The 25,188-nt window shown below is 42.7% G+C and overlaps 1 protein-coding gene across 1 annotated transcript; it reads left to right on the plus strand.

Moving 5' to 3' along the window:
- The first annotated feature begins 2,341 nt into the window (after window positions 1-2,341).
- Window positions 2,342-24,752, plus strand: CAPN9 (calpain 9). The gene is given in 21 exon segments (XM_053973283.1): window positions 2,342-2,386; window positions 5,415-5,484; window positions 5,903-5,980; window positions 5,983-6,020; window positions 6,627-6,760; window positions 7,112-7,280; window positions 7,793-7,876; window positions 8,123-8,208; window positions 10,010-10,087; window positions 13,324-13,511; window positions 14,272-14,429; window positions 15,075-15,283; window positions 15,847-15,883; window positions 16,946-17,026; window positions 17,527-17,584; window positions 18,149-18,213; window positions 20,538-20,606; window positions 22,012-22,090; window positions 22,745-22,861; window positions 23,864-23,922; window positions 24,726-24,752. Coding segments are annotated over 21 exon segments (1,929 nt in total).
- The last annotated feature ends 436 nt before the right edge of the window (window positions 24,753-25,188 follow it).

Genomic DNA, 25,188 nt, shown 5'->3' on the forward strand with positions numbered 1-25,188 from the left:
AGCCTGCACATGCACACAGAGGCATGACTGTGGGCCCACTGTGTGTGTGGGCAGAAGAAACCTCCTTCCCCGAGGATCTCAAAATAGTTTGCAGTCTAACAGTTACATCAGCAACATATAATTAATTTTGGGTCCTTTCCTGTGGCACAGGCTGTGCCTACAAGGAGCAAGAAAAAATCCCAGACTGAAGCAGCCAGGACAGAGCAGCCTGTCCTGAGAGTGAAAGTGGACACAGAGAGGTGACATGAATCACCTTCAGTCATGCAACAGGTTGGCAACGTCTCAAGGACAAACAGCCAGGTTTCTCTACTCCCAGCCCAATGTGTTTACCTTTTTAGACCTCACTCTATCTTCATACAGTCCTGTGGATAAGGCAGAGCAGCAGGAATGGCAGCACCAGCACAGCAAAATGCCTGCCTGAAAGAGCTGGTGCCAGTTTTTTATCAGAACTCTGGAAGATGCTGTTGTGTCAGGGAGGGATTTTGCATTGTCCCAATATTTGCCAGCTGGGTCAGCCACTGAAGTCCTCAAGCTGTTACCCAAGTTGAGCAAGGGAAGCAGCCAGGTGACCACTGTCTGGGAAATGCCACAGTATTCAGCTCCAAAAGCCTCCACCACCAAACATCTGGCTGCCCTCAGAATTGCAGGGATGCTGCAATAAGCCCAGTGGTTTATTCCCTGGGGATCTCCTAAGTGCTGTCTCTGGTGGCTGATCTTTTCTGTCACTACTGAGGTTTTGAAACCCTGGTTGTAATTTTTGTAGCCCAGCCAAAATGTCCACAGGGCACTATGCATAATTGTTGTTGTCTCCTAGCCTGGAAATTCAAAACATAGCCATAGAGAGACCTGTGGAAGATGGGATATCCGTGCTGCCGGCATAAATTCAGGCTCCCCTTTATCTTTCGCCAAGCCTCTCTCAAGACACCTCCACCCCTCCTCCTGCTCCTCTGCCTGGTTGGGCAAATAGTTGCAACCAGCAGGACTCCTGTTTTGGGCACTATCTGGTGCTCCTCTGAGCACACTGTCTGTGGTGGTCTCCTGCCTCACTCGAGGAGTGTTTTTAATGATGTGCAGTGTGTGCAGTACATCAGTGAGAAACAGACTGGCTCCTTCCTCACTGCAGGCATTACAGGACTCTTCCATCTTCTGGAGCTGCAGCAGCCCCCACTCAGCCAGCTACAGGGGCAAAACAGCAACTCTCTTGGGACAGCAGCCGCAATTTTCAGCGCTCCAAATACAATCTACAGACCCTTTTGCGACCTGAGATGAGGGCGGGGCTTTCAGATTGGCGTTAATTTGAGGGGCGCACAACTAACGAGTGTTTGGCTACGCTGGACTCCCCTGTTTTCACAGTGATAGCCTGAGGCTGCACCAGTCACATGCTCTAAGATCACAAACCCAGCATCACTCCAGGTTCCTTCTTTCCCCTTCATTCTGTAACTAATAACCAAAGCAAAAATGTCATTTCTTTGCAAAGGACTGATGTTTATTCTGGGTTTTCTTCATAGTCTGGAAGCTTCTTCCTTTATAAAAAACTTTTCTTTGGTGATAGTGATACCAAGGGAGGGAAAGAACAAAGTAAGCTTAAAGAAGGGTTTAAATTATCTTAATTCCCAGTGATAAGCATCTGGTAGTTAACATAGTGCTATACAGAGCAGAATTAAAGCTGTTACTCCTGGACAAGTTTCAGTTGTGAAAAAAATTGGAGATCCCAACATATGCTAAGTGCAACCCCCACAGGCACTGCTGCCTATCTGTGCTCCAGAAAGCCAGGTGGCCTGTGGGGCTGCCCTCCCAGCACAGGAGAGGGCTGTGAGGCTGAGATGCTTCGGGTGTGGTGACTCTAGAGTGCTATGAGGCATATAAAGCGCATGGCTGTGACACTAAATCTTAAAGAATAGTTTTCCTTTGCTCAGCTCTTAGGTGCTAGTTTGTCTTTTTTGGGCTCAGAATAGTTAAAATTTGGTGTAAAATAGGACCAGGGATGGTTGAGAGCTTGTGTGCCCTTGTGTATGGTACACAGGGGCAGTGGAGAATGGTCTGTTTTCTTCAGGATCTTTGTATGCTGAACTTGAAACATTTCCAGGATGAGTAAGTTACCTCAAATGGCATCTGCCTTTACACTCCAATCCCCACACACACTTTTGTGAGCTGCACAGCGAGAATTAAAACTCAGGGGAGGCTGAGAGGATGTGTAAGGACAGGGTATTAGTTATGCTCTGCTCTGGCTCCTCAGCATTTAAATTAAATCAGTTTCATCTCTATTATCTATCAGGAGAAGCAGCAAAATAGAGGCGGTGTAACAATTTCAATTTAACACATTTTAGTTTGCAAAGGGAACATGGGCCTGGAGCATGTGCTAGGTGAGTTGCCACAGCTGGAGAAGGTGAGCACAAAAGCATGGCCTCTGTGCAGGGTATCTATATTCCAACTTCTTTTCGTAGTGACTGGTTTTTACTGCCTCTCCTACCAATATTTTACAGTAGCTTGGTTGAAGTCTAGCACAGTACATTAGGGTAATTGCAGGGACAAATAATCTAAATCTTCTGATTTACAATCTGTTAGAGTTTAATCTTTAGTAATGAGAGTAGAGAAGGCTTTCTCATTACTTTGACATGCATATATCTGCATATATGCATATTTGTAGCAGCATGAGCATGACCTTCAACTAGCACTAATCTGTAAATCTCCCACTGCAGTCAGTGAGCTATGTGGATATGTATCAGATGAATATCTGACTTTCTACATAAGTGAAGTGCTCCAAGATTCAGACATTTAGTGATTTTGTTTAGCAATCCTTTTAAATCCTTTTTAATTACAAATTCAAACTGTCCTTCCTCAAAATTTTAGAACAATCTGAAGAATGCAAGACTCTTTTCTCATTATATTCCCTTCCCTTCCCTTCCCTTCCCTTCCCTTCCCTTCCCTTCCCTTCCCTTCCCTTCCCTTCCCTTCCCTTCCCTTCCCTTCCCTTCCCTTCCCTTCCCTTCCCTTCCCTTCCCTTCCCTTCCCTTCCCTTCCCTTCCCTTCCCTTCCCTTCCCTTCCCTTCCCTTCCCTTCCCTTCCCTTCCCTTCCCTTCCCTTCCCTTCCCTTCCCTTCCCTTCCCTTCCCTTCCCTTCCCTTCCCTTCCCTTCCCTTCCCTTCCCTTCCCCAGTGACTGGGAAAGGTAGACATATAAATTGAAGAATGAAAAAAACCCAGCCCAAAAAGGAAAGACAAATGGGTTTTACCATTTTCAAATGAGTCTATGGTATACAAGAGGAAGTAAGAAAGAAATATTCCTAGTATGAACAATCATGCACAACCAGTATGACAGGTTGGAACCAGGCAGAGAAATATAATCACAGAAATTACCTAAGCAATCTCACTCCCAGTGTGCTTTAGGTCTCTATGCACCCCCTCTACCAGTGCAAGACAGGCACTGGGATGCAATGTGTTTTCTTTTGGGTTTAAAGAAACACAGCTTTAATGCAGCATCAGGACAGTCACAGGTCACGATGTTTCATCTCTCTGAAGACTGTATGTTCCTACTTCCAGGCAGTATCTTTGTGCAGGTGAATCCTTAAATTACTGCATACTGTGTGTGAATGCTGGGTTTTGTTCTTTAATATGCTGAAATATTATTATACATTATTATACCACCTGAAAGTCCTTTTAAAATTAATATTAATTTTGCAACACCCACTCAAGAACTGTAGAGTGTGTTCTCTTTTGTTCAGCAGAGAATGTGGCACAAGTCCAGTCAACACCCTTTCAATTCCTTTTAATTGATTTTTTAAAAATTATTTTTGATTGCTCTAGACATAGGAGGTTGAAAACATTTTTCCATGTATGAGTTACAGAGATGTGTAATAAACAATGAGTCATGAATCAAACTTATGTCCATGGAAAGTTTTTTTGTCTTGTCCCTTGCTAACACACAGGGCTTCTTGGTAACAGCTAAATGCATTAGTTGCAATGAGAATTACGTCTCCTGAGAGCAATGGTGCTAAAACAAAGTGTGTTGTTGAACATCAGTTACTTTATCAGCCATTACTGTATCAATGTCTAAAGGCAATGAGCTGTGGTTTTATTGTTCATGCCCAGTCCCAACGAGACTGAGTGTATTTAACAAGCAGGCGGGCCAGGTAAGGTTTGTTTCCCTTTGCTCCGCACTCTGGGGACACGGTGTTCTGTGGTACCTCCTCCCCGAGGCACCTGTGCCTGAGGCATAACCTGGCCACCACCTCCTCCCCAACAAAGGCAAACAACAAATATGCAAACCAGCTTCCTCCTGGACACTGCCTCTGCAGGGGGAACTCCGCAGCAGCAGTGCTGGTTCACTGAGAGGAGTGCCCTGGCTCCAGCAGCAGGTGCTTCAGCAATAAATGCAGGAAGCTGAACAAAGCTATCAATATTCTGCCCTATGGTCTGAGAAAATGCAGTGATATGAAAGCAGAGCAACTCAATTTAATCTAGGCAAATGCAGGGATTAAATGACTGAATGTGCTCTTCTATTTCCCCCACCATCCCCATTAATTTATTGCATTTGCCACTTAGGCAGAAGGATCTGCTTCATGCCACAGGGTCTGCAATAATATATCATGGCAGGCTGATTAACTACAGGCATATTCCTCCAGTAATATATTAGATATTCTCCTCTCCCCTTTTCCATTCAGTTCAATCAATTGCATTCATTATACAGTTCATGGGAAAATGGAGAAGAGAAGAATTCCTGCCACGCTTATTAGTTTATCACTATAATTTTTCTATCCAGCCATAGTACTAGTAATTGAACTAAATCGGTCTAATGAATGCTTGAGAATTGCTGTAATGCCACCATGAGCACCATTCCCTCTGACCACATGGTCATAATTTTTAGCTAATTTTTTAGCTTCTCCTAAAAATTAGCAGGACTGAAGCTGTCTTTGTTGTTTGCTTTTTTGAGGATGAAATTCTCTCATGATTATCAGACACTGTATGTTCCAGGTATTACATGCAAGTAAATAACTAGTTCAGTTAAAAGGAAATTGCCAATTTTATTTTTTTCAGCCATTGGAGGAAATCAAGAAAACAAAAAGCCTTGTTAACCAGGGCTGCAGTCTAACATCAATCTTCGGGATGAGTTTGTGCTATGATATTTTAACAATTGCCTACAGATGAATAAAGAATGCCAGCCTTTCATTAGCAGCCAACTAATTATGAAAAAAATGAGGATAGTTGATTCTTTAATTGCTCTACACTGTAATTAATTAGCAAGGATTCCCCATCTTGTTCTTCGTGGTGGCAACACTGCTTCAGGATAATATAGCTCTGTGTACCCTGTGGCACACAGGGTTTGTCAGCACTGCTGCAACTCTGGTTCAGAGTGATGGTGATATTTTCCTATTTTTCCTTAGAAATTCTAAGTAATTTCTCTGTCTCATTGTTGCAGGACATTGTCAAAGACCCCAAGTTTATCCTTGGAGGAGCCACCAGAACTGACATTTGTCAAGGGGATCTTGGTGAGTGATTCCTCCTGGATGGATGTGTTCATGTCTACACACTGTGAGGAGCAGCAGCAGTGTCCTCACAGAGGAGGGGTTGTTGTCCCTCCTGAGCTGGTGGGAGCAGTGGAGCTGGAGGTCCTGCCCAGGCTCGCCTGGCCCACGGCTACTTCTTGGATAGCTCTCACCCATCCATGCCAAGGACCATCTTGGTACAGTGGAGCTCAGGATGAGGGAAGGATCTTCACTCGAGGGTACTGTGAGCCCAAGGGAGTCTTTTGTCTCCAGCCCCTCCAGACTGAAGCACAGTCTGCCCTGGCCAGGCAGGGACACCCTCTCTGGGGACATGCAGGCTGTCTTTTGGGTTTCAGGGGAAGTGGCAGCTAACATCTCCTCTGGCCCCTTTTTCTCCTCTTTCCCCCTTCTCAATCCACAGGTGACTGCTGGCTATTAGCAGCCATTGCTTCTCTCACACTGAATGAAAAAACACTAGCAAGAGTGGTGCCACTGGATCAAATTTTGGGCCAGATTATGCTGGAATATTTCACTTCCAGGTAAGGTGAACATCTGTCACAGAATGAACACATCTCTGTCATTACATTTCATGGTGTATTTTGCAGTGAGGCTGACAGGTACTGCAGAGGAGACACTGAAAAAAGTAGGATTTCTGAGCTTACATTCTTGTTCATCTTTTGAGAAACAACTAGAGGGCTATGTCAGCCTCATACAGGCAGAAACACAGGCACTCCTATTTTGTGAACAGATACATAGCTTTAGAAATAGTTTCACATTTTCCTGGGCACACACACCTCACTTAGGATATAAGTCCTTAAAGGAGTGGAACTGGGATCTGTAACAAACGTGTGTCCTAAAGGAGTTTTGAATTATGTGGTGAACACTGGTGTAGGTATGTGATTGACATTATCCAGGCAAGGAGCTACAGTACATGTCTACACATTTAGTCTTGATGCTTTCTCAAGGCAGATCACCCTTCCTAGAGAGCAGCCTTGCAGGGCAGAGCAGGAACAGATGATTTACATGTCTTCTAATCGAGCCTATGATTGTCACCAACTTACAATTAGAAATGCTGGAACACCAGAATCCTACTCTCAGGAAATGCTGTGCTGTCAGCAAACTCATGCACCATCCTTTCTAAACAGTTTTGGCAGCACAACGAGTGGCTGGATGTTGTGATTGATGACAGATTACCCACCTTCAAGGGCCGACTGGTTTTCCTGCACTCAGCTGAACTCAATGAATTTTGGAGTGCCTTACTAGAGAAAGCCTATGCCAAGTAAGCCCCACTGCACATACATCATTTGCTATTTGTACATACATTGTTCACAGTTTGTTCTTATGGTATTCACAATTTAGTGAGCAGCTTCTAGCTTTGCTGCTGCCCTTGCCAGCCTGACAACTGGCACTAAAGAAATAACACCCCCAGGCTTTAAAGATACGGACAAATGGATGAATTAAAAATGCAACTAAAAAGGGAAGCAGAATGACCCCGATTCTCCTGCTTGGGTACACTCTGGGGTACTTATTTTGACTTCCGTGCTATTGCTGCAATTCTACACACGTGCGAGAAAGCTCACAAACATGGATATCTTGAAAGCAATTCTCACAGTCAGTGTGTGTTTTCCAGGTTGAATGGCAGCTATGAGTCTCTGAAGGGTGGCAGTACAATAGAAGCCATGGAAGATTTCACTGGGGTTTTAGGAGAAATGTATGATGTTAAGGCGGCTCCCAACAATTTCTATGAAATCCTAGAAAAAGCCCTGAAAAGATGCTCAATGGTGGGCTGTTCTATTGATGTAAGTAAGAAATGGGGTCTCAGTTTCTTGGTGCCCTCAACTTTGGGGTTCAGTGTTTTCTGGTTTGAGTTTCACTTTTTCTCCAGATGAAGTTTGCTGCTTGCAAAGACTAGTTAAAATTTTATTGAACTAGGCAATGTGATACTCAGCTGGCTGATGGGGCCCTTCACCATCATCACTGTCCATCAAAGCCTTTTTACAAGAAATGAGACCATGTGAACACCTGATCTCAGTCTGAGAGTAAAGATTGAGATCTTGGAAATGTAGATGGTGCTGAAACAAAATCACGGGGGCAGAGGAGGAATTCCACTCTGGAACCACCTCATTTTTGCTCTGAGTGAACAACACTTAAACCAACCCGCATATTTTTTTCCCGAAAGGGGACCATGGTTGAGCAGAAAGACAAGTTCCCTGTTTGTAGTAAGGGTTAGCCTGGAAGGGACCAGGTGACACCACTTGTGATCTCATTCTGAAGCGAGAGGTTAATTCACTTTTTTTTCCTCCTATTCAAGACCTGCAGTGCTGCCGAGTCAGAAGCCTGAACCCCATTTGGCCTTGTAAAAGGCCATGCGTATTCTGTGACTGGCATTGAAGAGGTATGTCCAGCAGCACGGGGCAAGGAGACAGCTGGGGAAATGCTAAGGGATTGTCCCCTCAGCCTCAGGTGAGGGGGGAAGTTATCCTGGGGAAGTGGTCCAAATTCCCATCCAACTTTCCCTCCCACATCTCCTGTGGCACTCTGCACCTTTTGCCCAGCTGTTAACACCAGCCTCTGCACACTGGAGAAGCCTTGCTGCCTAGATCCTGGCATTTGATATTTTCTCTATTTTCTTCTTCCCCAGGTGAGCTATAGGGGCCAGCAAGTGCAGCTTATAAGGATAAAGAACCTGTGGGGAGAGGTGGAGTGGAACGGCCCTTGGAGTGACAAGTGGGTACACTGTCCCTTACACACTGGCCTCGCAAAGGCCAAATCCCAGCTTCTGCTCCATAGCTGGCTTCCTGGAGCCCCAGCTGCTCCACGGGAAATTAAACCAAGAGTTTGCATGTGCCTAGCAGTGTTACTACCCTACAGCATCTCCCCCTCAGTATTTTCAAAGCAGCACAATCAGGGACATTGTTGAGGTTGTTTAGCCCCCAAAACCTAGCATCAGCAGAAATCATGCATGAATATAAATGAGATAAGTTAATATTAATACACTCCCAATTGTAAAAGTTACACATTTGGAGCGATATTTTTGGTTAAATATTTACAAGCCTGTTGCTGTAGTACTTGTAACACAACATCCATAGTTCATCCTACTACAGGTAAGCTGAAACTGACAATGTATTACCCCCTCTGAATAGCTTGCATGTCTCTTTATTTTGGGGGTTGATTGCTTGGGGTTTCTAAACACATCAGGAGTAATATCTTAATAATAATAAATGGGCATTAAATGAGACCCTCTCCATGCCAAAGTTGTGGAAGGACTCCAAAACACAGGCAGGGTTGGCCTGAAAACCAGTCAGGTTTTACTACTAACGGTAAACAAAGTGCAAAAAATACAAAATGAAAAAAATACATGGTTAAAAAAAGCGACACTGCATTCCTCTCCAACACACACTTTTCAGTATATTTTTGCACATATGCATTGTTTCATTTTCGTTTCACTTTTTCTTCTGAGTTTTTTTTTTTTTAATTCACATAGATGCAGAGGAGAGGAACCATAACCTGCTTGGCCCTTTAATATTGCTGAGACATGTAACCATTTGTAGGACTACTTTAAATTTCCCTGTCCTTATCATGGCTCAGAAGTAAATTAAATATGTCCACATCAGCTCAGATCCTTTGTCTTGAAGAAAAACATGGATAATTGATGTGTATAATGAGTTCTTAAATCTGAGAAAGATGGAGAGGTTATGATCAGGACAGGCATCTGGCAGTTTATGCTCTTCATCAAAAAGGCTGTCTCTGCAAGGCAGAGCTCTGACTCTGCACTTGGGTGGCTTTCTGGAACTCAGGATGAAGAGGGATTTGCAGGTCAGTACAGGAGCCTATATTAACATTTTGCAGTGGTTGCTGGAATTAAAAAACACAACACAAGGTGCCTTCTACTTCCTAAGTTTATTATGTCAAATTGGAAATACAGTAGTGCACTTCCAGGCTTCCTGAAAAGCTTTATCAGGTTTCTGTTTGGTTTTGATATGCCACAGCTGGAGTTGAAGGGGTGCATGAAAAGGAAGCAAAGATTTAACCTGGGGCCCCAGTTACTCCACTGAATCTCTCTGTGCAGGGGAAGGAACCTATTCAGTTCCCATTAACTCAATTTTGAAACAAACATCTGGCCCTAAATTAGCAACAAGAGTGAAAAAGATGATGGTGCTACAGATGGAATACAGATTTAAGGAGAGTGTTTACTTACCAACATCTTGAGGTTTACCAATAGCCCTATTATCTTCAACTCAAACACTGAGACCAGTCCTAATGTCAGTAACCCATTTTAAGACCACTCTGGAGCAGCTTTGGGATCTTTGGCCTGATGCTGCTTTTGGCTGCATTAATTGGGTCTCTGGAACCGTGAGTGCCAGTGGGATCAGGAAACCTCTTAAATGCAACTGTGTTTGTGTAAGCTGCGCAACTAAAACACACGTGAGAGGAGAACAGCCTGCTGTTACATCCAGCCAGTCATTCTGAGCCAGGGAAAATTAATTGCCACATACCTGTAGTAAAGCTTGATTTTGTTTTCCTGTAGCTCTGCAGAGTGGCACTCAGTCAGACCATCAGAGCAGAGACGCCTGTCTCAGGCAGCACAGGATGATGGAGAGTTCTGGTAAGACACAGGTTCTTAAAGTGTGGGACTCTAGTCAGAAATCAAGGTGCAAGTGGCCAGAACAAGCAACAAGGAAGAAGCCTTTGCATGATGAAATTCTCAGTTTCTGCCTAAGAGAAGGCAGGTAGAATGGTCCCTTTGTTTTCTGTGTTTCATGTGTCTCCTTTTGTTATCTGTTTTAATAACAAAAGCCCTCAAATCAGTTTAGTTAGTGGCACTGGTATTTCAAATACTGCGTGTCTCCCATGAGTGTAACACCCTTTAAATCCTTCCCATGAACAAAGGCAGAATATACAGAAGGGAGCATTGTATGGCACTGTATCACCTGTGATGGTGACTGTATCAGCTGGGCATCACCTGGGAGAGAATGAGTCCTGAGAAGCAATATTACTAGTTGCATAAAGTAAAAGCCCACCAAGATATGTGTGAAATTGTGGAAAAATTGAAGAAATGAAATGAAATGAAATGAAATGAAATGAAATGAAATGAAATGAAATGAAAAAAAAAACCAAAACCAACAGGTGGAAATTGCTTTAGAAGTGTGTAGTGATCTTCATGCCAAATTCATGATCTCAGACAGAGCAGATGACTGACTTGTACATGATCCCCCCCCACCCCTGTATCAACTGTGCTGTGGCAATGTGTTGGGTCACATCTTCCAGGGCCAGATGCTCAATTCTATTACACATAGGGAAATCTAGAGAGGTATGCAATGGAGCTATTCCAGATTTTGCCTGCAAGTTAAATCAAAGCTCAACTTCAGGCCTGAGAAGTTATTTGAGATAGACAACGTAGCACATTAAGTCACACAAAATGATTTATTGCAAATTTTGATGACTGGAGGGGACTAGGTCCATTGGCTGTTCCATTATTGTGTTTTTACATAAGGTATTTTGAGTTATTTTGCTATTGACATAGCAAAATATGTCAATATTTTGACATATGCAGTTTCTTCAAAAAGCTTTTGTGTTTGTTTGGGTTTTGAGTTTGGTGGGGTTTTTTGTCTGTGTTTGACCTAGTTACATCTGTAGCTTATGTGGTGAGTGTAAAGGAGACAAAGACTTTACATGGAACCCAAGTAACTCCAGCAAGTATCTCAATACAGGGCAGAACTTAAAGTCTGATCATGTGATGGAGGTGAAAGTGTGCAAGGAGGCATCAAATGGCCAGTGAAATTAATAGAAAAAAAATCCCTTTTTAGACCCTTTTGTTCTTTGGATTTGTGAGAACTGAAGAAAATCTTCATGGTGACATGCTGAGAACATTGTGACCTCATTAACTACTCTAAAGACGTTTTGGCTACATATTAGCATTTCATATTAGTCTTGTCCAGATGCTTCTAATAGATGCAAAGGGGCATCTTGTGGTTGGCTAAGAAATCAGCTTCTCAGTCCTCCTAGTCCCTTCCCTCCTATGATCAGAGGGTCAGAGTCTTCTTTTCCCTTTGTAAGTACATACCCAGAAAAGCTCTAGGGAAATCAGAACAGGTGTTTTACCTCCTAGAAGTCAAATCCAATCTATAAAGGGCAACCCCTTCCTCTGCTTTGCAGCACATTTCCAAAGGGCCCAAAATTGCATAATGTGGCCAGGAAACCAAGCCATTTAAAGACAGATTTTGCTATGCTGCCCCTGCTTTGGTGTCCTAAGCATCAGAGTGAGAATTAGCAGTGCCTAAGGGTAGCCATATCTGTAAATAGCTGACAAGAAAGGTCAGAACTCAGCAAAGCAAACCCTGCTGTTTCTTTCCACACCAAAACCAAGTTGTAAAATGGCCCATAGCAAGTGTAAATTAATACCACTGCAGACATCTATTTGTTATGAGGAAGAAAAATGGAACTAGCTGTGTTGGACGAGGCACAGTGGGGGCTAGCTGGGTCCTATCTACCACTGCCACAGACAAACTTGTATCTTGGAGGGCTTTGGCTCTCCTGCTACTCCATTTTGTTGTTAGGCATCTGCCACAGGAGGAAAGGGACAGTTGCAGAAGATTATGTTAGGGAGGAGATCCATTTCTGTGTCTTATTTCTATGGTCCAGGGAGAGATGAGGGCTCTTCCAGATAGAAATTCAGAGCACAAAACATATCTAGATGTCAAATTGCCCTCATGAAGGCCTAAGGCATCAGAGGAATGTTCAGCCTACCAAGGCTACCCTCAGGCTTAGAGTGTATGTGCCTCCTGTCCTTGTGGTGCACACCATGTAAGCTGCTGTCTCTTAGACAGTTTCTGTGCACTGTTTCCTTTTGTTCAGGGCTGCACCCAATGCCCAGTGGTGCCTGGCTCTGGCTGTCCCTTCTCTTGGCTGTTTGCTTAGTCCTGGACTGACTCCTTGGCCAACAGGACCATTGGTATTTTTTGTCCTTATACTTGCTATATAAAATCTCCTGGCATATCTTCTCCATGTGCTTAAGAGGCTGCTATCAACCAGCCCAGCCTAGCAGCTCAAAACTGCTCATATTGTGGCATTTGCTCCCTCATTCCCATTGTCATGTACGTGTCTTCACCTTGGGCATGAAATATATGCAACACAATCTGTGGGGCACATAGCAGGCAGCAGAGTCTATGGTACCTTCAAGGGTAGGTTGGAGACATTTCTCAAGTCCAAACACACTTTATTTCTCACATTTGGTGTATACTTTTGCTAGAATGAGGTCCCAGGCACTCACAAGGGAGGGAAGGGTAAGCAGCTTGAGCCTAGAAACCTTAGCAGAGATCCAAATGTTAACTTTAATTGCAGTGCAGACAGGTAATCATACCATGGCTTGGTAATCCATCACCATGTGTCACTGGCTGTGCTATCATTGTGCCTGACATTGAACACACAGATGATTTGTATGAAGACTTAGCTCCTGCATGTGCCAGACAATTCTTTGGTTGGGTATTTGGCAATACAGACACAGCCATTAAGGCCAGCATGGTGTTGGTGAAATAACTCTTTCCACTGTAGGTTTGGTGTCAGTGTCACTTCTATTTCATCTTAGACTCAATTGTAACTGAATAAAAGTGTAAGAGATGTCAGAATGAGATGCAGACAAAAAGGATGCTTGTGCTTTACACCACAGTGAGTGAAAGCTAGTTGCTCTCCTGCTGTACACTGCCATATATCCATGGTCACCAAAACTACTCTACATGAACTGGTGGTCTGGCCCTGGGGCTCTGGTGGGGGGATAAATACTTCTCCTGGGCATCCTTCACAAAAATGAATGGCTGCCTGTTCCTTACCACGTCTTTTGCTCAGGATGAAGTTTGAAGACTTCAAAGTGCATTTTGACAAAGTTGAGATCTGCAATCTGCAAAGTTGAGATCATTATTGAGATCATCTTCCAGATGCCCTGGAAGACAGTACTATCCACAAATGGGAATTGACCATCCACCAAGGCAGCTGGGTCCGGGGAGCCACCGCAGGAGGATGTAGAAATTTCCTATGTAAGTACATACCAGTTTGAAAATGAGAAGCAGGCACTGAAATCTTTACCTGCCCTCAGCTATAGCTCTTCAGAGAGGAGCTCTGTAGCCAGAGCTGTGGGTGCAGGACAGTTCAGCTGACAGGAACTAGCTAAAGGGACAAATGAGGAAACTCAAACCACCGTGTGGTTTAAGAGTCCTGTATTTAAATTATAAGACCTTTCTGTGATTGTTTTTTTTTGAATGAACAAACCAGCAATGAACAAAGTGATAAATGGTCATGTGGTCCCACTTGAGACTTTGTGGTGAAAGACTGCTTGTTTTGCTCTCATGTTCATTGGATCTGATTTATCTCTTAATGACATTTGCATGAGCAGGACTAGGTTCAAATAAGCCAGCTGAACTGTAGCAGCAAATATAAAATGAGACAAAAAGCCCAAATCAGCCAACATATTTATGTGCCTCTGAAGCTGTGTCATGGATCATTGTAGCTATGTAATTTTAGCAAAATTTCATCTGACAACTTCTTTTAAACCATGGTAATTTAATAAGGCATCAGGCCTAAAATCTTTCCTACACCTAGTTCCATTAAGGACTTTAGGATTTGGCTTATTTTTTGCAAAGCTTAGTAGAAAGAAGTATAACGATTAATGGAAAAACTAAGTTTGAGTGAAACCTCATCTTTATTGTCTTTTTTGGTTTGGTGGGGGTATTTTTGTAGTAGTGGTGGTGGTTTATTATTCTGAATCAAGAAACTCTCTGGTGTTCTTTCCGTTGGCAGAAACTTTCTGGACAAATCCACAAATCAAGCTGCATTTGACTGAGAAGGACGATGGACAAGATGACTGCACATTCATAGCAGCACTGATGCAAAAGGGTCGACGTAAACTTAAGAAGCTTGGAGCTGAAATGCTGACCATTGGCTACTCTATTTATGAGGTATTCCTTTGCTGCTACAGCACAGGAGCTGCACTATTGGTGTTTGGAACTTTCTTCGGGTTTGTATCCCTGCCCCATTTTTGGGGCCTTTGCACCTAAAATAACCTTCAGTAAGTAGCCTTACAGTTACATCAAGGCCTGTGGAGGATGGAATCCTCTCAGAGGAGAATTTAGGAGTCCCCATGGTGCCATGGGTTCCTAGGACAGATCCCTCAGTCCCATGACTCTGTCACCCCCTGCCTGGCTTAGGGAGAGGGAATATTGCTTCTTCTGAGCATCCTGGGGTACATCACACACAGATGCCTGTCCCCAAGTGAGGTTGAGGTTGGTGAATCTGTTGTCACTGCTCTCTGACACCCTATCTAGAATGCTGGTGTTTAATGGCAGGGCATGTTTAAGTACGAAGACATGTCCCAGAGTGCTCTGAAACTGCCTTCTGGGTGGGAAAGGACAGTGGTAGTGGGTCCTTGCTATAAGGTGGGAGCTAAATTGCTGTAAGCACCTGGGAGAGGGAATGAGAGTCAGGATCACAGCCTGGGGTGACACTTGTGCCAGGCAGGATTTGTCTCTGTGATTAGAAAAGGGGTGAGTATGGCTTTCAGCACACCCTGGCCAGTGCAGCGCTGCCTTTTTTCCCCTTTCTAGAGCCCAAGCAGAGATGGACACTTGGGCAAAGACTTCTTCAGGTACCACCCCTCCAAGGCCAGGAGCAAAACCTACATAAATTTAAGGGAAGCATCCCACCGATTCAAGCTGCCACCGGGTGATTACATTCTTATTCCGACCACATTTGAGCCACACCAGGAGGCAGATTTCTGCCTGAGGATCTTCTCTGAGAAGAAGGCCATCACTGAGTAAGTCAGCAGCAAGCTTTGGGCCCTCCAGTGCTCCCCTGCACATGTGGTTTTTGTCTGCTGGGGAGAGTGTGGCTGCCAGGCACCCAGCTCCACAGCAGAGACCCAGCATGGCAAGTTCTTGATCATTTGTGGTTTTTTGTTTGTACTTTTTTGTTTTTACATTTTTGCTAAACCTGACTTGTTTTTGAGAGGAGTTGAGAAGGTGGGAAAATAGGGTGTGCCATGATGAATCTGCTGGATGTTTGACAGGGAAGGGTTGCTAGCTGGTACTGTCTGGGTCTCTATGAATACAGCAGTACAGCAGTGTTTGCTTCGTGCTTGTTTCCTCCCAAAATCTGTCCAAAAGACAATTTTATGTTAAAAAAGCATATTGAGGAAACAGTGTGTTCACAATGAATAATGAGAAAAGAATGAGATTAATTCTTTAGCAGATGACATGCACAGCTGTGCAAAAAAAACCCTGTTTTATCATTCACCTGGGGAAGAGGTAGCAAGCAAGTTTCCACCCCAAGCAGATGTTGAATACCTTCAGATACCAAATAAGGTTTTGTTTTCTCCAGGGATCTAGATGAAAAGGTTGCCATTGATCTTCCTGAGGTAAGTCTACAGAGTTAAAGTAGCAAGACAATAGCTCAGCAGAAGCCGGCACACATTGCTTTTACTGTATTTGGCTAAACCACTTTCATTTCACAGGAATGTTACACAATTGCCAGCTTTGTGTATGTCACTGAAATTCTAAGCTCTGCTGAATATGGTAAAAGAGCTGTAACAATCAAAATCATAATCATTATGCTTCGCATCCCCTTGAAGGCAGTCAGTGCCAGCCAGCACGAAAGATGGGTGTCAGCCACCACGTGTGCAGTGTGCACCACCCATTAGCACTGGGCAGCCACATGGCTGTTCACATATTTTAAAATTTTATTTATTGTGAAAAATAAGAGGCAAGAGAATGTCTACTAGACCTACATTAATTTTGCATACAAATATCTTTATTTTACTTCTCAGTATCTGCGGGACTTGAGAGAGAATGCTTACACATGCACGTGCCTACTGAAATGATTGAATTCTTTTTGCTTTTGAATGGCTTGGTCTGCCTGCTGAGCACTAATTGCAGCTGGGTATGAGTCAGCTCCTGCTTAAGTGTATCCCTGCAAATAAGGCATTAATTGTGGTGTGCCTTCCCATGGAAACAAGCTAAGCCAAGATCTAATTCATTTCCATGATCTCAGGGCCATGTTCTATACAAAATAAATCTGTGCTGGGTAATATGCTGAAATGCAGCCACCTCTGGCTGCTGCTCTCAAGAAGATCCCAGGATAATGCCACGGGAGAGAGCTCAGCAGCGCTGTGGTTGTTGGAGGACCAGGGAAACAGAATGGTGCAGGGCGGGATGAGAGGAGAGAGAGGTGTTTTCCAGGATGGGTGCTCTTGGTTTTTACCAAGGCAATGGCACACTATATACTTCTTCAGGTGAAGGGAATGAGAGGGTGACTCCCCTTGGGCAGAGAGGTAGCTGGGAGGCCTCAGATCTGGCGGAGTTTAGAAGCATATGTACCCTTATTTTAAGATGTACACTGGTCTGGGGTGTACAGGGGCTGTTTGCAGGACAAATGTCATGTTTTACAATTCTTATAAGGACTTGTGTGGTTGGTGTTGCAGCCTCTAAATCCAACCCCAAGCCCACAAGAAACTGAAGAAGAAAAGCAATTCCGGACACTGTTTGAGCAGATTTCAGGAAAGGTGAGTGCACAACACTTTGGGTCAGAGCAAGATGTAAAAAGAGGGGAAACACTTCCACTCCTATACAGGGCCATGGATACATGAAACAAACCCAAAATAGTTTGGGAGGATGCTTAGTTGTAGTGTGTTGTTTGGGCACCAGATGTCACCATGTCCTATGGCTCGATGGATAAGGGTGCAGTCCCTGGTGAGCAAGCAGGAGGACCAAAGCTTGAACTCAAGCTCTGAAGGAGCCTGCCTGGCTTAATATTCAATTGCAGTTGAGTTTTCTTTGCATCAACAGCTCTCGTTGAGATCTACTTCAGACACACTTATGGACAGCAGCACTCCTGAATTTTCCCAGCCCTTAAATTTTTAGCTTTTTCTGGGTTTTATATGGTTCTCTTTTGATGATTTGCAATAAAGTACAGATGAGTGATGTTTGTGTTTTCTTAGGATTTTGGTATGTCTGATTACAGAAATATTCAAGTAACAGATGCTTCACTTTTATTTTTCTGCAGGACATGGAGATATCTGCAGAAGAGCTTGAATATGTTCTGAATGCTGTGTTAAAAAAAAGTAAGTGCTGACAACTTCTAAGTTAAGGGTTGTATATAACTTTATAAAATCTGCTATTTAATTAATTTACATATAGAAAATTCAAGGCTGTCTTATGACCCCAACTTGGTGTCCTTGAGCCAGCGAGGGCAGAGGAAAGCATTTGGTTCATGACCTAACCACAAGCCTGCCCTGCCTCCAGCATGATCCATGTCAGTGGATCAGTGAGGCCAGCTCTCCATTGCACTGCCACACTGCTGTGGAAAAGCAAGCACTAGAATGGGACTTTTAAGACCTGGATGTAGCTCATGATCCTTCTACAGGCCCTTTGTACAGTGGGAAACCTGTCATCCCTGAACCTCATCTCCTGATTTACAAATCAAGGACAGTATTTCCTGTCATGTCTCCAGTAAATGCATCTTCTGTCTGGACTGAGACTTCTCTGTGGTTCATCTTCCAGTTCACAGCCCTCCCACAATGAGGACTAAGAGTCAGCTATCTCTGTTCATTAGTCCAATTTTCTCCTTTCTGCTTATAAAAGACAGCTTTGACCATGACTTCTTTTGTATTATTATTTTTTTTCAGCAAAGAACATAAAATTCAAGAACTTAAGTCTCATTTCATGCCGAAATATCATTTCTCTTATGGATGTATCCTTTCAAATAAGGAGGCTAAATGGAGAATGAATATAATTGTCCGTAACATTATATGTTTTGGATGTCAGAAATGCATTTGGTAATGTCATGGCAGATCACTACCCAAAGAAAACAAATATACATTACTGTTTTATCCTGATTTTTATTTTAGAAATTTAGGATTAGGAGTTTCAGCACAAACTGTTTTATATTGCAGACTTAGAGGCAGATGCTTTAATGCTGACCACCTTTAGAAGTAAATCTCAAGCTACTTCTGAAGAGAACAGTGCATTTTTCAAGCTGTTGTTTATTTCAAAGAGACCCATAAATTTTAATTCAAGAAAAGTCTATTGTCGGGGGGCTAAATTCACCAGACAGAGTTGTACATGCAAGTTATGGGTCAGAAATTAAGGATCAGCAGTGGTGAAAATTGCTGATATCAAAGCTCGTTTTTGACAATCAGTTTAAAAACTGGAAAATCTGGTCTTTCAGCTAGTTCCTAGGACTCCAGGAAACAGATATGTGGGTGAGAGTTGTCGGTCCAAATTTAGGCATACATCTAAGCCAGCTTTCTAGGCTTCCTTTGTAGATAGCAAAAGGGGTGTTGTAATTAATTGTTCTGGATATATTTAACTGACAGGTGCTAAATGACTGCTCAGACTGCTCAGACATTGGGTGAGGTGAATCACAGCCCTGTTGCTTCCCCACCAGATCTGTCCTTTGCAGAGTTCTGGTTCCTGATGAGTTTGCTTAACATGGCTTCTCCTCAGGTAGAGGTGCTTTTGCAGTGTGCTTTCCCCATAAACAGTTTTGTTACATGAGAAAAAACAGTCATATCAAGGCAAGTATCTAATGTTTGGTTTATGTCTTACTTGTTCAGCTGAGATCTTCTTATCTTTTGCTTTTGTTGCTCCAGTCCATGACAGAGGTAATAGCCATTCAAACATTTAGAGAAAACAAAAGCAGACAGAACTTTATCCTGTTAAAGCTAGTTTATAATATTAAAATTCAATGCAGGTTAGTCACTCTGCACATGCAATGAGAAATAGTACCAGTCCTAAATTTCCTTGCTTAAAAACCAAGCCTCAGTAGGGAGCTGGTCCATGTTCGCATCTCATCCTTACATGGTATTGGCACAGAGCCAGGGCCTGTGCTTGACCCTGGAGAATGGCAGCAGTTCCAGGTTTACTATTTAGGATACAACTGAATATTTTCCATGATTTGCAATGCTTCCAAGCAAATCTCTGCATAGTTTTGAATAAATAGGGAGACATCTCTTCCTCTGCTTTGGAAGCACAAGGAATGCAGACACAATCATCCCACTCTGGACATGCTATTTGGAGCACAATGGAGGAGAAAAAACATAAAAATGAAAACCCAAGTCAATGCTGGCACAGTCTCCTCTGTGTCACATGCTACTGAATTCCCTGGCAACTGTCACCATGGGGTGGTGAGGAACAGGGACAGAGTTCTACTGTTCTGTGACCCTGGGAAGAAGAACCTGGCTGGGTAAAAAAAATCCTTTGCAGAAGTGAGAATGCCATTGGAATCTGTGGGTGCCCTCAATAATGTCACCAGTTCAAATAACAGCAGGTGTTAGCTAGACCACACTTGGCATGTTTTGACCTTTATGAATGCTCACTGAGCCAGTGTCCCTCTGAGCAAGGGCTTTGTCCTGGCAAGATGGAAAAAGGAAGGGGAATGGGACCATTCCTTATTTAGCATTTAAGAGCAGGTGTCTCATCCTGGAAATGAACTGTGCTCAGTTCATCAATAACTCAGTGAAATAAGCCCCTCGCTTCAGGCAGGAGGAAGGCCAGGCAGATCTAATCATTGCCTCCTAGAACTGCTATACAGGCATTTATTTCAGACCATAAAGACCAGATTTTGCCAGTCTCACCCCACTACTCCCATGAATTTTTGCTTGAGCGATTGCAACAGAACAGACAGATCTAGATAAAAATACTGAACAGCACATTGGTTTACTAACTCCTTTGGGTATAGTAGCAATTTGTTTTAATAAGGTAATTTAATTCTCTGAGTCATTTATATCCCATTTACATCCAAAACTGTTCTTGCCTTAGAATAATTTTTATTCTTTATATAGTGACTGAATTGCTCAGCTGTGTTTTTATATCATATAATGTTCCTCCAGTATCACAGCCACAGGCATGACTGTAACTGCTGTAACTCTACCTTTTGAGAAATCCCAATGCCAGTTTCAGCAGCACCATAGGCTTTCCAGTCAACATTTTCTGCTTAAGGGAACTACTCTGATAAGTTCAGACTGAATTTGGACTTTCATACGACAAGTCCTTTTCCTTAGTTCATATTACCAGACCAGTGACAACGGGAAACTGGAATTCAGTGAGTTCAAAGTTTTCTGGGAAAAACTGAAGAAATGGATAGTAGGTGACATTATCCACTGTAATTTTTCTTCCATTTCATTAGTTACTTCCTGAACAGTTTATTAGGTATATGCAGACAAAAATGGAGACAGGAGTGTGTTCAAGCCATGAATTTTAACACAAAACAAATGTTTTAAAGCATGGGATTTGTTTTGGATTGTCAAAGACATTCTTAGCTTTCCATGATGATAAATCATAATGGTTTTCTGGAAATAACTGAGATTTTTGTAAGCTAATCAACTATGTTTGGGATAAAGAATGCAATGGACACTAATAAGCAAGCCAGTCAAAAGGAAACTTAAGGAGTTTCCATAGCTGCTGTTGTACAGAAGAAGAAAGTGATGATTCATTACTAGTAGGAAACAATCTTTTCCAAAGTCCTTGCATTTTCATTACTGATCTCTCAGAAGTCAACTGAACTGAAGTCTGGGAAAGTGCTGATTCTAATTTTAAACACATTTCCCTGCCACTGTATATGGCAGTTAGAGTAAGCAGGCTTGCAGAATCAATCACAGACTGAATATTCAAATAAAAGACATTATAATTGTTTCCTTATGGCCATTAATAGGTTTTTTCTGAATTCGTGCTTCACCAAAGCATTCAAAATATGCAGTTCTTTGCTTCTTTTCTAGCCCATCAAGAATGGACAACATTTTCTGGATACTAATGCCACATCTCTTTTAACAAAGGATACATTGTGTTTCAGCAAGGGGCTTGGGAAATCCTTGTACTCTGTAGGAAGATTTGCACATATATTTGCTGGAAAATTTTAAGCTGAATGTGATGACAGCTCCAAATAACTCATATTCCAAAGGAGAGCCGTATTTGCTGTCTCAATAAATGGATGGAATTTAACTCCAGCTTGCAAATTGCTTAATATGTAGGTCAAACCTCAAACTGTTTGACCAGTTCTCTTGGTTGTACCATGAATGTGGTTATTCAGGTCTTTTATATGTCGAAGCAGACTAATAAGTGACATTATTAAGTAAGTTACATCATGCTAAAATTTGTCTCTAGTGTTCAGAACTACAGAGAAAAACATAAAATAAGATTAAGAGAATGTGTCAGTTAAGAGTTAAAAGACAGAGAACAATACATCTTTCTAGTTAAAATCACTTTTTAAAAAATCATGACATTTTTAATGAAGAGTAACTCATTTTTTTTAAATGCTTGGATTTGGCAGTACTTGTTTAAGTCACAACAACCTCTTCATATGACAAAGAAAATTGGGACCAAGATTTGCTCCTCCATTATAAAATCAGACTGGATCTAGACCAAAGTCTTGTCCGCTTTCTTAAGTGCTTATGCTATGCAGTTGGAGATAAACACATTGCCTTTCTGTGCTGTATCTGTGCTCCCTTCCATATGCCAGTATTGAGCTTTCTGTGTTCTCCTTTCGTAACAGAGTATCTTTCTTCAATTTGACTTTGATAAATCTGGCTGCATGTCCTCTTACGAGCTTCATGGTGCTCTTAAAGCTGCAGGTAAGACAAGCACTGCACTTTCTCTGCTAAACCTGTTGGGCAGATCAGCATGAGTGAAGAGGACAATCAATCACACAGTCCAGGTACTCCTGAACAGGAAGGAGGTCTAAACCCCAGAGAGAACCTGGGCACATTGAATAGGGGAATTTTGCCCCAGTTACCCTGAGTATTTAAGGGCAGGCAGTCAGAGCAATCTCTATATTTTATTGAGCTCTGTTAAACTCAACAGAGCTGCACATGTGTAGGGTTAGACCTTGAAACAGACCAATTTGGAGTCCATCTATATTCAAAGGTTGAAGGAATAGCGAGTAAGCTGCTATGAAGAGAAATCACTGCATTAGTATTTCATCACAACTTATATTTATCAAAGCAGATAATTTTGCAGAAATCCCTCCAAATTCAAGAAGACAGAATAGTCTCTCATACATCATAGTGTGCATGGACTAGAAACTGCAGTGCCTGAAAAATTTCCTGTTCAGAGTTTGTTATTTATTGCAGACTTAAGGAACTTCGTGGTTAGATCTCTTTCTGGATGGATGTGTGACATGGAGTATCCTCCCATTAACTGTTTTTCAAGATTAGTTAATAGAGATCTGTAGATTCCCCCTGACATGTGAGGTTGCTCACTTTTTTTGTGTGTGTGTCTTTGGGAAGGATACCAGCTCAACAATTACTTGCTGCAACTGATTGTCCTCCGATACTCTGATGAGCAGTCCCAGATTGAATTTGATGATTTTCTGAACTGCCTAATACGCTTGGAGAATGCGAGTCGTGAGTATCTTCTTCCTCTGGAATTTCATCCACTTTGAAAAAGAAATCAGTCTGCTTTTGGCTGTTGAGCATGTTGCACAATATCTGAGATTGAGTACAAGGCCAACAGAAAGGAGCTGTGTTTAGCATTTGCATGTAGGATGGCTTTTCTCCTGTAACATGAAAAATGTTCTGCCAATGGAAAATTTCCCCATGTGAATAGAGCTTGCTACATAAACGCTGCAGCAATGTTGAAGGCATGTGAAGAATGCTGGTAAAATCCTTCTTGTGGCTTACCCAGGAGCTTAATTTGGGATCACACAAGTTCAAGGTTCAAATATTACTTCTGCCTCATGGAAAGAGGAAACTGGCGTGTACTTGGGCAGGTATCTCCTGTACCTTTTACATGACATGTTCCATTTTGGCTTCAGATGTGGCGCCTTGTACACCAAGGTCTCAGTTCACTTCTGGCACAGAGTCACTCTCATTACAAAACAGCAGTAGTAGAGATAGGTTAAAATAAATGGCTGGATAAAGTGATCATTAGCGTGGCCACAAAGTCAAATAAAACTCAATTCACTCTATGAGAAGAAAAATCAACTTTATTTGCTGATTTTTTTGGTTTTGTTCTTGTCTTTACTTTCTGGCTTGACTGTAGCAATAGAATTATTAAATTTCTGAGAGATAGAAGTTAAATAAGATATATAAAGAAATGCAAATTGCTTGGTTTGATTTCAGAGTATACTTCAAATCTGACTGTTTAGCAGATTCAGGACACTTCTTCCAGACAAGTCCTGAAGAGAGCCTTGCATAAAGGCCTTAAGTCAGCAAGACGTTTCCTCTTGCAAGGACTTTGCTTTGTCAGAGGAGCTGCCACCACCAAGCAATCCTAAGCAATCTGCCTTTGCACCAGGCCTTCCCTCTCCTTGGCATGGCCACTTGTCCATCGTTGTGGGTGGGAGAGCTCATGTGTGAATATGAATGCGGTGTATTTATAGCACTGCTGTCCTTTTCTCATTTCAGGAGTATTCCAAGCACTGAGTGTGAAAAACAAGGAGTTCATTAACCTGAATATAGGCGAGGTATGAGCACAGATTCATAAACATTGACAAAGTGATGGGGTTTCTCTAGAGCTTTGTCCTCTTCTGAGAGCTGGAGTATTTCTGCATGGCACTTCAGGTGCCCATGAGAGTGCAGTGGGGTATCTGCTATAGGTTTCACCACTGCTGGAATTTTAGAGCCCACTACAGCCCACACACTGATTAAATCTCCTCCACGCTATTTCCTTCCTTCCTTGCCCTGTGGCATATTGACAGCTTCCCATGCCCCTTTCTAGTTTCTCTGCTTTTTTTTTTCCTTCCTTGGGTGCCAGGTTTCAGTAGGGGAAAGAGGAAGGAGCAGATGGGAATGGGGGGGGGGTCTTTCACTCCCCTTGAGGCCCCCAGGAATTGAGATCAGCCTCGCCTGTGCGTGTCTGTCATTTGCTTCTCAAAATCCTCAGCACAGGTTTCTTATTTTCTTGTGCTCTCCTTGTCTCCCTGTTGCTGTGAGCCATCTCTCATTTCACACTAAACCAAAGCTTCCTGGGGTGAGACACAATGAATTCCCAGGGAAAAGAAATGTGGGAACAAATGTGGACAGCTGGGATGCAAATAAAATAACTGGTGTTTCCAGCATGTAGTGCTTTGCCTTATTCCTTCCTGCTGGCTGAGGTCTCTCCTTAATGACAGGATGTAAAAGCCAAGTGAGCAAAGGTCCCTTTTCCTGCCTGGGGTCAGTTCAGAGCAAAGCACTGCTTTGGAATGGCTCTCATTTGGGGAAAGACATGGGGAGGGAGAAGGGCCTGAAATACTTAATTGTAAAGTTGATCTTTTTCTGGTACTAGTTTATCAACCTGGCAATGAACATCTGAAGAAATCTGATTTGGATGCCAGGAGTTTCTTGCGACTTGGCTACCGAGACTTTTGCCCCAAGAGCTGAGGTCCCCTTCACATGCAAACTTCACCAGGAGATTTCCTGCAGAGAAACATGCATGCTGCCCCCCTTTCTGTTCTCCAGACCTGTGGATGAGTTAAAGTGTCTGATCATGTGTTTTTGTTAGAGCCTAGTACTGGATTTGGCACTGAGCATTTGGATGGAGTACATATGCCTCTCAGTCAGGCTTAAGCTGTTGTTCCTGAATGACCACAGGTTTTTATGAAATAGAATTGTGTTCAGTTTCAGCATAGCACAGACTACAGTGATTAAAAGTCTTTATTGCTGCTTGGCTACTGATTACTGTAACAGGCTTTTGAAAATACAAGGTTGCATAAAACATGTTCTGTTTGGAATTTATTTCTGGGAATAAT

The sequence above is a fragment of the Vidua macroura genome, chromosome 3 (assembly GCF_024509145.1).
Source record: "Vidua macroura isolate BioBank_ID:100142 chromosome 3, ASM2450914v1, whole genome shotgun sequence".
In the NCBI taxonomy this organism is placed as follows: Eukaryota; Metazoa; Chordata; class Aves; order Passeriformes; family Viduidae; genus Vidua; species Vidua macroura.